The 14796-nt window shown below is 39.1% G+C and overlaps 1 protein-coding gene across 1 annotated transcript in view; it reads right to left on the bottom strand.

Moving 5' to 3' along the window:
• The window catches only part of SLC9C2 (solute carrier family 9, member C2 (putative)), a 95282-nt gene that overhangs the window by 15849 nt on the left and 64637 nt on the right, over nt 1-14796 (bottom strand). The window contains exons 17-21 of the mRNA XM_010850252.1: nt 11865-12014; nt 11088-11139; nt 9202-9350; nt 7082-7207; nt 985-1083 (exon numbers count right to left, since the gene is read on the bottom strand). Of these exons, the coding sequence (XP_010848554.1) occupies nt 985-1083; nt 7082-7207; nt 9202-9350; nt 11088-11139; nt 11865-12014 (576 nt within the window). The remainder of the gene's footprint in view (nt 1-984; nt 1084-7081; nt 7208-9201; nt 9351-11087; nt 11140-11864; nt 12015-14796) is intronic.

The raw sequence follows: 14796 nt of genomic DNA on the forward strand, positions 1-14796 counted from the left end.
GCAAGGAGATCCAACCACTCCATTCTGAAGGAGATCAGCCCTGGGATTTCTTTGGAAGGACTGATGCTAAAGCTGAAACTCCAGTACTTTGGCCATCTCATGCGAGGAGTTGACTCATTGGAAAAGACTCTGATGCTGGGAGGGATTAGGGGCAGGAGGAGAAGGGGACGACAGAGGATGAGATGGCTGGATGGCATCACTGACTTGACGGACATGAGTTTGAGTGAACTCTGGGAATTGGTGATGGACAGGGAGGCCTGGCGTGCTTCGATTCATGGGGTCACAAAGAGTCGGACACGACTGAGCAACTGAACTGAACTGATACATGTGTTAGTATTTATACTTATAGTTTATTTCCATGATTAACTTTGGTTTTTTTAAGGTCTGAAACACTCATTCTAAAAATATAAAGCCAAATACATTATTTGCACTAATAATAAGTGTTTGTCACTTGTAACTGTCATATAGGATCTATTAATTATGTTGTCATAGCTGGGGCTCACCCATGGATCCAGCTAATGGTATTCAGTTTCTAAAGGATTCTTGTCCCTATCACTCTTACTGATTACAAAGACCTCCTATTAGTTAAAAATGGTATGTTCTTCATCCCTATTTGACCTCTGGGAGAAAGTGACACTGCGGTCTATTTCCTCAACCTTGACTCTCATTTCCTTTAGATGAGTAACCCAGCCACTCCAAGTACTGGGTTCCTTATATGACCATCACATAAAAGACTGTCCCTGCCAGGATTGTTGTGAAGAATAAGTAATAATTATGAAAGCATTTTGTAAGATGGGAAGCACCTTTCAGATGGTGGGTGTTATAATTATCTCTCAGCTGTTGTGTTAGCTCCAAACAGAAATGGTTTCATTTGAAAAGAAATTATGTTAAAAATTTGAAATTTTCTTGGTTCCTAAATTTCTCCTTATGTGATAATTACAAATTTCAAGACACGTTTTTAGTAAAGAATAAATAGTTCCTTACGATTGCCATTCCTGAAATAATCAAGTAGATTCCTTGTGGCATTTCACCTTCTTTACAAATGACATCTCCATAGTCAAAATAGGCAAGTTTAGCTCTTTCCTGAAAGAAAAGAAACAGGAAAGGAAAGAAAAAGAATCAACACAAATCTTCATAATCTACTTCTCTAAAGAGAAATGAGATTTTAAAGCTAAAATGTAGCATAAAAACAAACTATATTCTTTGGTTTGTTAATGAGTTATAATGTTTTGACAAACCTCATTAATTTTTAGGGAAAAAAGCGACAAGTAAGCAAACTGCAGACTTTGTGCTTAGGACCTAGCAGAGTGACTGGCAGAAACACCCAATAAACGCTAGGTTGGATAAATGTTTACAATAAAGTATAATAATTATGGTCAAGGAGACAGGGGCGGAGCACTCTGGGAAACAAATTCAGAAAGGCCACAGAAACCCTGACTTGGGTGTCTAGGGAAGGAACAGCTAAACTGAGACCTGAAGGAAGAGTAACAGGACAGCCAGGATACCATGAACTGAAGACCATTCAGGGCAGAGGTTTCAGTTTATGCAAAGACCCATTAGCAAATAGAATAACTGCACTGTGGGGTAACACAGAAGATTCAATACATCTCAGGCAGGGAGGGATGGAGACCAGGGTGGAGCTATCCATTAGGCATCAATAGGCACAGTGTCCAGAGTTCACAGTACTTTTAGGGATTCACAGCAATGCTTTAGTTTCTTTTAAAATCAGAAGAAAATAAGACAACTTTTAGGTAGAGTAAAATGTCTTAATACTAAAGCATCTAATGCTAATATAGTCATCTTTATAGTAACAAAATCACAAAGTATAATTTTTTGGTGTTTTTTAACGGAGGAAAAGGCAGAAGTGCCTGGAGTCCGGGTGGAGGCAGGACTGGAGAGGTGAGTCGGAGCCAGGTCTCCAAGGGGCTCACATGCACAGTAAAAGCCCGCACACTGTGGAGCCCGGGCACCAGAACTTCATAATCCGTGAGTCACAACTAGAGTCTACGCACTGCAAGGAAAGATCCCATATGAAGCGATGAGGATCTCATGTGCCACATAAGATCTGACACATCCAAATAAATTTTTAAGTTTGAGCTTTTCCCAAAACCAGGGGGTAGTCACTGAAGGGTTTCTAACAGGAGACTTACAGTGACACGTTTGCATTTTACAAAGATGTGGAGGAAACATATTTTTAAATCATTCATAGTAGTTGCCGCTTAGTGTAGGGTGGGGAGTGAAAGGATATCACTTTTTACTTCTGAATTATTTTACAGTGTTGAAATAAACGTGGATGACTTCACAATATTTTTTTTAAAAGCTGGCCTAAAGCCAATTATCCAGTTTATGTATTATTCAGATCTTTTTTATTTTCAATTGTTGTCTTTAGGCTTATCCTCATATACTATTACATTTTTAATTAACCACAACAGTTGAAGGATGAAAGGAGGAAGGAGTAGTGAAAATTAACCGTTGCTGCTGTGATAGAGACCAAGATTAAAATTACCATCTATAATAAGGGGGTGTTTCTTTTGTTTGCTATATGGATCTTTCCATGCATTCCCTGGGCTAACCCTAACGAGAATGATGTTCATGTGCTCCCAATTCATCACATTGTTTTTTTACCCCAGTGAAATCTGACCTAAGTGGCTACCAATAACCAACATATTAAGGAAAAGGGCCACTTAATGAGTGAACCATTTTAGAGCCGGAGAGCCGCAACTAGCAAGCCCACGTGCAGCAACTACTGAAGCCCGTGTGCTCTCCAGCCTGTGCTCCGCAACAAGAGAAGCCACCGCAATGAGAAGCCCCAGCACTGCAATGAAGAGTAGCCCCTCCTCTCCGGACCTAGAGAAAATCCACACAGCAGTGAAGACCCAGCACCACTAAAAATAAATAAACATTTTTAAAAAAAGAGTGAGTCATGTCTGAAAGGGGGTGGAGAGAGTCTGACAGCTTTGCTTAGGCATGGCAGGCGAAGGAGTGGAGGAAGCTTGTGCCCTGGTTATAGATTCATCTCAGGTGTATGGAAATCATTAATTTATGGAGTTCCTACCCATTGTTTTTCCCATTCCTCCCCCATTCACTGAAGGATGGTCAGTTAATTATACTTGTGAGAGCATTACCTATAAAGAACCAAATTCGAATTTAAACTTGGATATTTAAAAAACCTGAAGAGGATGCAGATTGTAATCAACACCCCTTAGATACCTTCTTCCCAGTCCAAGACCATCCCTCACCTCCCACCCTCTATTCCCCAGACTACCTTCAGTGGCCCCTGCCCATTAGGTTTCCCACTTCTCACAGTCACACTTGTACTCCCCAAAGCTGGACGTTTGATTCAAGCTAAGCTAGTTGGATTTGTCTCTCAAGAATTTGAACTAAAGGACAAAGAGCCTGGGAGTGAGAACTGGGTCATCATAGCCATGTGCTAAAGGAAGAGTCCACAAATTCCTACCACTGACATTCCAGAGCTGGCCTGATTCCCACCCTGTTCAGGGTTAGTCTGTCAACTGTTTCTTGGTGTCTGTTGTTCAGTGGCTAAGTCATGTCTCACTCTTTGCAACCCCATGGACTGCAGCATGCCAGGCTTTCCTGTCCTTCACTATCATCCAGGGTTTGCTCAGATTCATGTCCGTCGAGTGGGTGATGCTATCTATCCATTCCCTGCTGCCCTTTTCTTCTCATATACCACTGCAATATATTGTTAGTAAGATCCCCTCTTGCTTAAACTAGTTGAAATAGGACTTTGTTACTTTCAACCATACAAGTCTTAATTTAATTAAATTTGAAATTAATTTCAAAAGTAAAATTCAAAAATTTCTGGCATGAAGTAAACACTAGTATGGCCTAAATGAAATCAGATCTTCAAAGCTCAGTAAAACCCTCTTATGACTGCTCTCTTTATAGAAAACAAGGAAAATGTTCCCTCATTATAGTTAAACAGATGACATATATCTCCATGTCTAGATCACAAGGTAGAGTACAACCAAATTTACAGTAAAACAAGTACCACTCTTTGTCACAGAGTTTTCCTGATTCCAACAAGTTGATGAAACAGTTATTATTCATATAATTCATATAACTATGATATAATTCATATAATTATCAGGGCTTCTCTGATAGCTCAGTTGGTAAAGAATCCACCTGCAATGCAGCAGACCCCAGTTCGATTCCTGTATCGGGAAAATCTGCTGGAGAAAGGATAGGCTACCCACTCCAGTATTCTTGGGCTTCCCTTGTGGCTCAGCTGGTAAAGAATCCACCTGCAATGTGGGAGACCTGGGTTCGATCCCTGGGTTGGAAGATCCCCTGGAAAAGGCATGGACTCTATAGTCCATGGGGTCGCAGAGTCAGACATGACTGAGTGACTTTCACTCATATAATAGCCATTTAAAACTAAAACCACAAACTGGTAGTCCATGAGTCATATCCAGTCCACAGATATATTTTGTTTGGCTTGCAAAGTATCTTTAAAATTCTGAATTGGTTGCCAAGTTTTAAAATTCACATAAAAATACATATGTATGGATTCTCCTTTAAAAATTTGACTTTTACATTATTAAATCTAATAGTCAATTTTCAGACTTCATCTTATGTGATCTCTCAGCCTCATATGACATAGTTGATCACTTTCTCCTTCTTGAAATACTTTCTTCACTTAGCTATGGGACACCATTCTTTTTTTTTTCTCCTATTTGATGAATAATTCTCCTCAATTCTTCTTTTCCAGCTTTACTGAGACAGAACTACTCAGCAGTAAAGAGTCCACCTGCAATGCCAGAGACACAGGTTCAATCCCTCGGTCAGGAAGGTCCCCTGAAAGAGGAAATGGCAACCCTCTCCAGTATTCTTGCCAGGGAAAATACAGTGGAGAGAGGAACCTGGTGGGCTACAGTCCATAGGGCTGAGAAGAGTCAGACACAACTGAGTGACTGAGTACACACACACACACACACACACACACAATATAAGTGTAAGGTATACAGCATAATGACTTGACATGCACATATTGCAAAATGACTATCACAATAAGTTTAGTTAACATATATCACTTCATATAGTTATAAAAAATTTTTTCCGTGTGACAAGAACTTTTAGATTCTACACTCCAAGAGCTTTCAAATATACTGTACATATATGACTATATAACTATAGTCATCATGTTGTATACCTAGTAATTTTCTATCTTGTAACTTGGAAGTTTATACCCTTTAACCCACCTGTCTAATTTACCCAGCTTCCACTCCCCTCCTCTGGCAACCATCAATCTGATTCATAGCTCACAACTCAACCCTTGGATGTTCATAACAATTCCTTGAGTTATCAAGTTTCAAGGCCTTGAATATTATCTCTATGCTGACAACTCCAAAATGTCTTTCTCCAATTTGACCTCCCACCTACATTCTAGTCATGTATCTAACTGCCTACTCAACAGCTCCACTTGGATGTCTAATAGCCTTCTCAAATTTAACCTATTCAGAATCAAACTCTTGCCCAGCTCCTGCCCTATATAAATCTTCTCTTCTCCATCTAAATAAAGGGCTAATCCATTTTCAGATTATTTTCTATTTCAGCCTAAAATTCTAGAAGTTATTCTTTCTCTCTCTAGCACTCACTCCATCAACATTTATATGCTGTCTCTTCAAAGCCTATTGAGTCTGAACTCTTCTCATCACTTTCACTCATCCAAGTCACTATCATCTCTTGCCTACATTATCATAATCACATCCTACCTGGATGCCCTGGCTTGCCCTTGACCCCCTACAGCCTATCCTTAACACATCAGCAGATGATCATTTTTAAGTGTAAGTTAGATCATGTCATTTCTCTCTTCAAAACCTTTCAACACGTTTCCACTTAATTCTCAGTAAAAGCCAACGTCCTAAGAATGACCTACAAAGTTCTACAAACTCAAGCTTGCCACAAATGCTTAGTCTTTATCTCCTCCCTCCAGCACTGGTCCTTCCACAGGGGCCTTTGTGATGTTCCTTGAACAGAGCAGTCAGGGCTTCCCTGGTGGCTCCATCAGTAAAGAGTCTGCCTGCAGTGCAGGAGACCAGGGTTTGATCCCTGGTTCAGGAAGATCTCCTGGAGAAGGAAATGGCAAACCACTCCAGTATTCTTGCCTAGAAAGTCCCATGGACAAAGGAGCCTGGCGGGCTACAGTCCATGGAGTCACAAAGAGTTGGACACGACTCAGCAACTTCAGCGACTTGAACACAGCAAGCATATCCACCTCAGGGCACTGCATCTGCCTTCTCCCAGATATCAAAATGGTGTATTCGCTCACTTATTTCAGATCTCTGTCCAGAGGAAAGGTACTAGAGCAGTCTTCTCTAACCATCCATATAAAAGAGCTGCCTACCTATATTCTCCTTTTTCACCTTTTCTCCATGTAGCATTTGTCACCACCTGACAGACTATATATTTATGCATGGGTATGTTTATTGTCCGTCTCCATCCATATAACATAAAGTCAGTGAAAGCAGGAATTTATTTACTTTGTTCACCACCATATCCCCAAACCTAGAACATTCTCTGGCTCAAAGAGGCTATTCAATAGCTATCTATTGAAAGAGTACACATTCCTGTAGGAATACTCAGCTGACTTCAGACAAAGCATGAACTCTGGAATATACTACAGTCCTGTTCCCTATTTATATTACACCCAGATGGTTTTACTTTTATATTATCTGCCTGGCCTGCAAAGTAACTTAAATATGAGACCCTTGATCTAAAGAAGTCTTTTACAGAGTGTGCATCTGGAAGTCTGGGGCTCTTCATCAGAAAATAAGATGGGACTGGGACTGGTAATAATTGGGTAATGTATTAAAAGAACGTATCATCCTAAGCAGATAAGCAATTATTAAAAAAAAAATCTTTGTGCTTTAGGCTCAAAATGAAATCCACTCTTCTTGGTTTTGCTGGGCCTCCATTTTGACTTATCCTTTACTGCCCATTACAGGAGTCTTACCTTGGATACGTTTTTTTTTTTTTTCTTTTAATTATTACTCTTATATTAGGGAATGAAAAATAATTATCATTGAACATGAGCTAGAATATAAGACAGAATCTTTACCTTGAAGAATTCAATGAGAACATCTTTATTTTCTAGCCAAATGATATTATGAAGATATTTGTCAGGAGTAGGGAGCGGGATTGCCATTGGAAAGCTATTCAATGATTTTATTTTTTCAAGAAGTACCTAAAACAAACAATCAAAATAATGGTGATCAGATCCTGTAACAGAAAGGGGACATCAGGTAAAAATGAAGGAAATCTAAATAAAATACTGTTTTGCAGAGCATTTCTTCTTTAAATTGTCCTCTAATTTTTTTTGGGGGGGGGGATTCTTTTTCTCCACTTACTATTTTCACTAGTATATTAACTCATATTGAATTTATCCTTTTTATAATCCAATTAATAGCTATATTCTACCCTGTCTTAGTCTCAAACTTAACTGTTGATTACTATATGATTTAATGCCACATTCTCTCAAATTCTTTTTTCATGTGAGTGAGTTGCTTCTCTACATTCTTCTAGTTTTGGAGGATAAGGTTCTAGTTTTGTGGCCTTTCAGAAGTCTTCTCTGACTTCCCCAAGTAAGAGGTAATCGCTTACTTGACTTATTCCCAGTGTATCTCTTACAAATCTCCCTTACGGAACTCATTACATTGTAGTATTATTATGTTTACTTATCTGTGATATGTAACTTTTGTTGATTGCCTAGATAAATGACTAAATGAAAAGAAGAGGAAGAGTGTCCATGGACTTTGGAATCAATGTTGTACTCATTAAGTATCCAAGTCTCCTCAAGAGTCATGGGACATAGTAAGTATTCAACATATATTTACTCAGCCAAACTGGTTAGACTTATCTAGCTCCTTACAACCTGGGATTGATAATTATACGTCTTCAGCCAACAATTAGGCAATTAATTAATAGGCATTCAACAAATAACTGTTGAATGATTGATTTGTCCATTACCTTTCTAAATAAACCTATAGGAAAAATAAGTCTCTCTCTTCATAAAGGCTATTGTTTATTTAACTAATGGGTATCAATCATTCAATTGAACGTTATACAATCTTCAAAGTAATAAAGGGAAAATAGAAAAAAACACAACATGAACAGAGGTGGAACTTGAAGAAAACTAAAAAGTGGCCCTTCTCGTCCCTCTGACAGACACTAAGGAAAAATCATATTACCATTTAGTCCTGTGCCATGACCTTATAGAGACTAATGAGGCAGAGTTAAAACAGGAAAAGCTGGCCTGTCCCTTGCCCACTTCCCTGCCAGGGCCATGGAGAGAGGACTATGTTCAGAGAATGTCCTGAAGCACAGCCCAGGTGACATGTGGCTGAAAAGTGCCAGGGACAAGAATAAGCATGTGACACCCAGGAACAGCTTATCATTGGAAACACAGGCAGAATGTGGGACCAGAACTTCTATTTTTCTTCTTTATGCTATGAAGTAGATAAGACCCTCCTTGTACAGGAGAGAAAAAAGCATTACTATTTGCACAATTCGCAGTCTAGACAGTGGATGTGATAGCCTGGTAGAATTAAATATTAAACATTTTTTCCTCTTATGGTCTTAATTTTTTGCAAATTTGTAATTTTTCCAAGTCCATTTATCAGCCAACCACTTAGGGTGTCTCCCCTGTTCCTCTCAAACTCTTCCCTCCCTGATGTCCGCGTACACACACACACACACACGTGGGTCCCCTCCCACCTGTGTTAACATTATGTAATTACCACTTTCCTTGCTACAGTTACTGGGACTGGACTGTAGATATTTCACCAGTGGATAGAGAAGCAGAAAAATCTAATGAGTTTGTAAGAGAGAGCCAAAAGAAGATGCCACAGAGGGCAACCCTAATAGGAAATGGAGAAGCTGAACGCTTTCTAGGTCACTGCTCAAGTCCCTTTCTGAGGCCTGGCTGTGTGGTCTGGTTACCATGAGGTCTGTAAGATACTCTGTGTCCTCATGATAAATGCTCCATTTCTTTGTGAAACCTAGCTCAGGTTGGTTCTGAAAAACTAAGTGGTTTAGACATAGAGGGAAAGAGGTAGCAATGGCACTAATTGCCACTGGCATTAACAAAGACTTAAACAACTACAGAGTTAACAACTGTCCTGACTCACCCTTTTCCCAATCTCCCTAGGAATCAAGTAGTATGGGAAACTGCTTACTTACCTTATTCATCTCGACACTCTCATATTTATCAATAATGCCTCTTGACGAAAGGAAGGTGAGGCTTTTCAGAGCTTTAGCAATCACATTCCGGATTGCCTGCTTCGTCTTCAAAGCAATGACAACATCACGACCCTCATGCTCTATGAGTCCTGAAGCAAATAAAAGTATCAGTAAGCAAGAAATTCAATAACCACAATAGTAACAAATATTTGCATAAGTTTATAATTTCCAAAGTATTTACTCAATATCTTTTCATTCCTGTTTTGTATAGAACTTGTGAGGCCAGTAGGACTACAGTTATTTTCATCTCCATTTTATAGATGAGAAAATTGAAAAAAGCCTTCCTTCACCAGTTAAGAGAACTTCACTCCATCTTTTTCTCAAGGTATCTCCTACATATCTTCATTACAGAACTCATTACGTGGTAGTATTATCATTCTTCCTTATTTGTCTCATCCTTCGTATTGTGTAATTCTTATTGGTTGGATGAATAAATGACTGAAAGTGTCCCTGGACTTGCACTGGTGGGTCTTTCTGAAATCAAACTGCATATTTTTTCCTCTTCAATGAGCATGAGAAGTCATGAGATGAACTGGGAGTCAAGGCTTAAAATCCATCTGTTTCATCCTTGTAATACTAATCTTGAGCACAATGCCTGACATCTGGAAGGGACTCAGTCATTTCTGAACTGAAATAAGCTGAGCAGTGAAATGAAGGACAGCATGGTGGAAAGCACAGGAGATCTCACCTGGTGTGAGATCTAGCTCACCTCTTACCAGCCATAGGACCTCAGGGGAGTTAAATTTTCTAAGCCTCAGTTTCATTATCTATAAATGAAGATGATAATAATATTTGCTTCATGGAGTAGTTATAAAGATCAAGCGAAATAATGCATATAAATCCATTAACACAATTCCTGACATAATTAGCATTCAATAGTAGGTTGCAGTAACAATACAGAAACAGGCACTCTTTCACATGACTGAATCAAGAACACTGTGTAATATTCCATACTGACCTAAAACATAAGACAGCAGCTACTAGGCCCCTGACCTTTAAAAGCATGGAAATAAAAACCCGCCTAATATGTGAATGGAAACAATGGATCCTGGATTTTCTGAGACGGTGACAAAATATTCTGACCTACTGTCTCCAAATTTATAATTTCATTCATTAGACCATGCTTTTTCAGTCTTGTTAAGGTAAGTGTGATCCTCATAAATCCATATGGCATCTTACAATGCGGTTATAAAAACAAAGGGGCTTTGCTTTCTTTCTTTTACAGTAACATCCATTTGTTAAGGGCATACCAGGTGCCAGGCTCTCTACCAGGAACTATATTCTGGCAAACACTGAGAGCCTGGCCCACAGCCCCTTTATGAGGAAAGCAGATCTAAGAAGTTTTGTACAAAATCCTAGGGCTCCCCTGAATGTTTCAACCCAAGCAGAGTGGCAGTAGATGCTCAAAAAACTTCATCCCTCACAAACTCACTTTGTTTGAGTACCCCTGCAAACAAAGTAGGGTGAAACAAAAACAACACTCTCTGTCATAGGTAATCCTTTGTGTGTCTTTTTCTTACAACCTTAAGGAATACGATCTTGCCACCTTAACACACTTTCTGCACTTTCCATTCTTGCTTTTATGCTCCCATAGCAAATAACAGAACTCCTCTAACTTTCTGCAATTATCTCTTGATATGCTCACACCTCCCACCAGGATGTGAATTTTATGTACATCTGGCCTATTATATATGTTCAATAAATGCTTATTGAATGAATAAATGAATGAGTCTGTGATTGAATGAAAGCATGAATTTGTCTTCCTTTGGTTAAATTATGGGATGATAAGATGTGATTTCAGGAAATTAGATATCCCAACTACTTACCTAGTTCTTTGACAGCATCTCGTTTGTTGGTTTCCAAAATTTCATATAATTTCTGTGACAAATTAAGAAATGTATTAATTTCTAATTATACCAAGTACATTACTGGCTTTAAAATTTGAGGGAAAAAAAGGATGGTAGAAAAATCTCACTTAATTATCATTTGGGGGAGATATTTAATTCTTCTCTCTTTGTAAATTCACCTGCTTTTCCCAGGCTCACTCTCATAGTGCAATGAATGCTGTGTAGTAGCTTACAGAAGTACATAAGTATTGCATCTAATATTTCTCAGAAAAGACTAGTGTGCACTTCATTGTGTGCCAAAGAGAATCCTCAGAGATAGCACCCCACTAGAGGATGTCAAACAGAGCAGCCAATTGGAGAGCCAATCTACTGGGAGTGCAAAAACAAGTGGAATAATGAAAAATATGGTGTCAGGTAGGTCATGTTTCCTACAGATAACTCCTGACATAACTGAAGAAATAGCTCCACTCTGGGCTAAACAATCTCTGTTCTATCATACAATTGTTACTTGTTAACTTCCCACCATGGCCAAGGCATGCTCTTGAGCTTTGAGTCTTCTTGAAGTTTGATAATCAGAGCTGAAATTTAAAGAACAGAAACTGTTCTCTGCAGCACCTCGTATCACATAATAAACAACTGAATCCCTTTCACTTAACATAATTTATCTTTTGAGTCAAATACATGCAGAAATGGTCTTAAATTAAATCAATACACCTAAGGGATGTTTTTCCCAAATGACCAGTACTTGTCTCTCACCTGATCTATTGACTTTCGGCTAGAAATCTGTCTTATTAAAAACTTGGTATCCTCTAGACTTTTGATATAGCCTTTTGTAATACTATATGTCAAGCTGAGGCGCTTTTTGATCTGCACATCTACAATATTTATCAGCAGTGGTATTATTATCTGGAACAGTGGAGAGAAAAAAAAACAAACGAAAATTTGATGAGGAAAGGCACCCTCTCAGGCAGATGTTCTCAACATGCCATTTCTAACAAGCTTGTTAGAATACAAATACTGAAACATCCACTGCTGAAACACAAATTCTCAGGCCCCACTCCAGACCTGCTGAATCAGAAATGCTGGGGACAGGCCCCCAGATCAATGCTTTAACAAGTCTCCCAGGTGTTTCTATGTACACTCAAGTTTGAGAGCCCCTCTCTAAAGAAAAGAAAGCTCAATGAATAACTGGTTCTGTAGCTTTAAGGCGAAGTGCTTACCACTCACTGCCTCTTCCCTTATTTTCCATACTCCCAGTTTTCAGAAGACAAGACAGGTCACCCCAATAACCTGGACAGTAGTTACCAACAGAATAAATCTCTCTACACCTCAGTTTCTTCACTTGCAAGATAAGGAATTTAGGGTAATCTGAGATTCTCCTTAACTCTAAATTTCTCAAATGACAAGCTGAAGCAGGAGAGTATAGTGACTAAAGGGAGTGGGATTTTTAAATAAGAACCTCCCTGAGTTCAAATACCAGCTCTCTGCTACTCACAGTGCTGTGACCTTGAACAAGTTACTTAGGGACTCCAAGGACTCAGCGTCCTCATCTGTTCAATGAGGATGATAACACCTAAGTACCAGGATTCCCGAGGAGCTGCCCCTCACAAGCAATGCAGTCAATCACAGAGGCACAACAGAGTACAGGCAGGGAGGTGAGGGGCCAAGTAACACAAGGGGAAGACGTGATCAGGAAAAGAACATCACAGCGAAGGAATCACACGAGCAGAGAAAGCAGAGCTTTTCTTAAACTGTTATTTTGGTTGTGAAACTGGGGAGAAGGGGACATATTGAAGAGGATTTTTTTAATACGAAGTTCTATTCCATGATGCACTGGCTGATCTAAAGTAAAGTTCTTCAATATTCTTCCAGGTTACAGATTTGCTTTTTTTGGAAGCCTCACTCTGCTGAGACTGGCTACCAGGACACCTAACTTGATAAAGCGGGGACACCTACTTCCCAGTATTGTAACAATTTAACTAGATACGTATGTAAAGTGGTCTGCACAGATCCTAGAACACAGTAAGTGCTCAGTTTAAAAAAAAAAAAAAAAAAGCTACTCACGATTATATTTACTTCACTGCATTCCACTGGGATTTGTCAGAGCACACTGAACAGAAATAGCAAATGGTTCACACTGTAAACAGGGTTGACTTCTGTACTAATACATCTTTAAATCTTTATTTCACTCAGAGAGACTTTTTGCAAAGTATCCCTTCTAAAATACTTATTTTACATTCATCTGCATAAGATCCCAGTGTAAAAACTGATTACTTATGAAAGCCTCTACCTTCTATATTAAGACTTAACCTCACCCTACATATCCTAGAATACTTTGTATTATAATGAGATTATACCCTATGTGGGCACTTTGTTCTAAACTCAGCTCATAAGGAAAAAATAATAAATAATCAAAATTACCCCTGAAGCAGGTTTTATGTATATAACTATTAAAGTCATTCTTATGAATATTAAAGAATGGTAACATACTTCATTTCTATTCTATATTAAGTATATATATAGTGGTGTTTTAGTCACAAAGTCATGTCCGACTCTTGCAACCCCATGGACTATAGCCCACCAGGCTCCTCTGTCCATGGGATTTTCCAGACAAGAATACTGGAGTGAGTTGAAATTTCCTTCTACAGGGGATCTTCCCAACTCAGGAATAGAACCCGAGTCTCCTGCACTGCAGGTGGTGTCCTGCATTGCAGGCAGATTCTTTACTGACTGAGCCACCAAGAAAGCCCTAAGTATATAACACTTAATATAGAATAAAGGAAGGAACAAAAAAAGGAAAGTCAGTAAGCACAGGTCTGGGAATTCAGACAATTCTACCTAAGACAACTATTAAATTTCTTGGCAAATAGGGACCAGGTGGAGGATTCTAATGTCTGCCTTTCACCGTCAGGGTTTAGAGCAATATTTTTTAAAATTAAGTTTATATATCTTCAATACATACTAATAGATTTATTTAATGTAGTAAGAATTGTTGTTTATTCACTAAGTCATGTCCGACTCTTTGGCGATCCCATGAACTGTAGCTAGGCTGCTCTGTCCATGGGATTTCCTAGGCAAGAATACTGGAATAGGTTGCCATTTTCTTCTCCAAGGGATCTTCCTGACCCAGGGATGGGATCTGCATCTCCTGCTTTAGCAGGCACATTCTTTACCACTGAGCCACCATAGAAGCTCCCTAATAAGAATTAAGCGACTCAAAAACATGGAGTGGCAAGAGAACTCATCTAAAACTCCCAAGTTAAAAGCCTATATTAATATCATGCAACTCCATTGGAAAGAGAGAAAGGAAGTTTAAGAACTGAGAGTTAAAAATCTGAAGATCTACTTTCAGAATCAAAATGAGAGCCACGAAAAGAAGAAATGAAGACATGGTCATTGTTAAGTAGTCATGTATAGATGTGAGAGTTGGACTGCAAAGAATGCTGAACACCGAAGAATTGATGCTTTTGAACTGTGGTGTTGGAGAAGACTCTTGAGAGTCCCCTGGACTGCAAGGAGATCCAACCAGTCCATTCTGAAGGAGATCAGTCCTGGGTGTTCTTTGGAAGGAATGATGCTAAAGCTGAAACTCCAGTACTTTGGCCACCTCATGCGAAGAGTTGACTCATTGGAAAAGACCCTGATGCTGGGAGGGATTGGGGGCAGGAGGAGAAGGGGACAACAGAGG

This window comes from Bison bison, unplaced genomic scaffold, assembly GCF_000754665.1.
Source record: "Bison bison bison isolate TAMUID 2011002044 unplaced genomic scaffold, Bison_UMD1.0 scf7180017864289, whole genome shotgun sequence".
Classification (NCBI taxonomy): domain Eukaryota; kingdom Metazoa; phylum Chordata; class Mammalia; order Artiodactyla; family Bovidae; genus Bison; species Bison bison.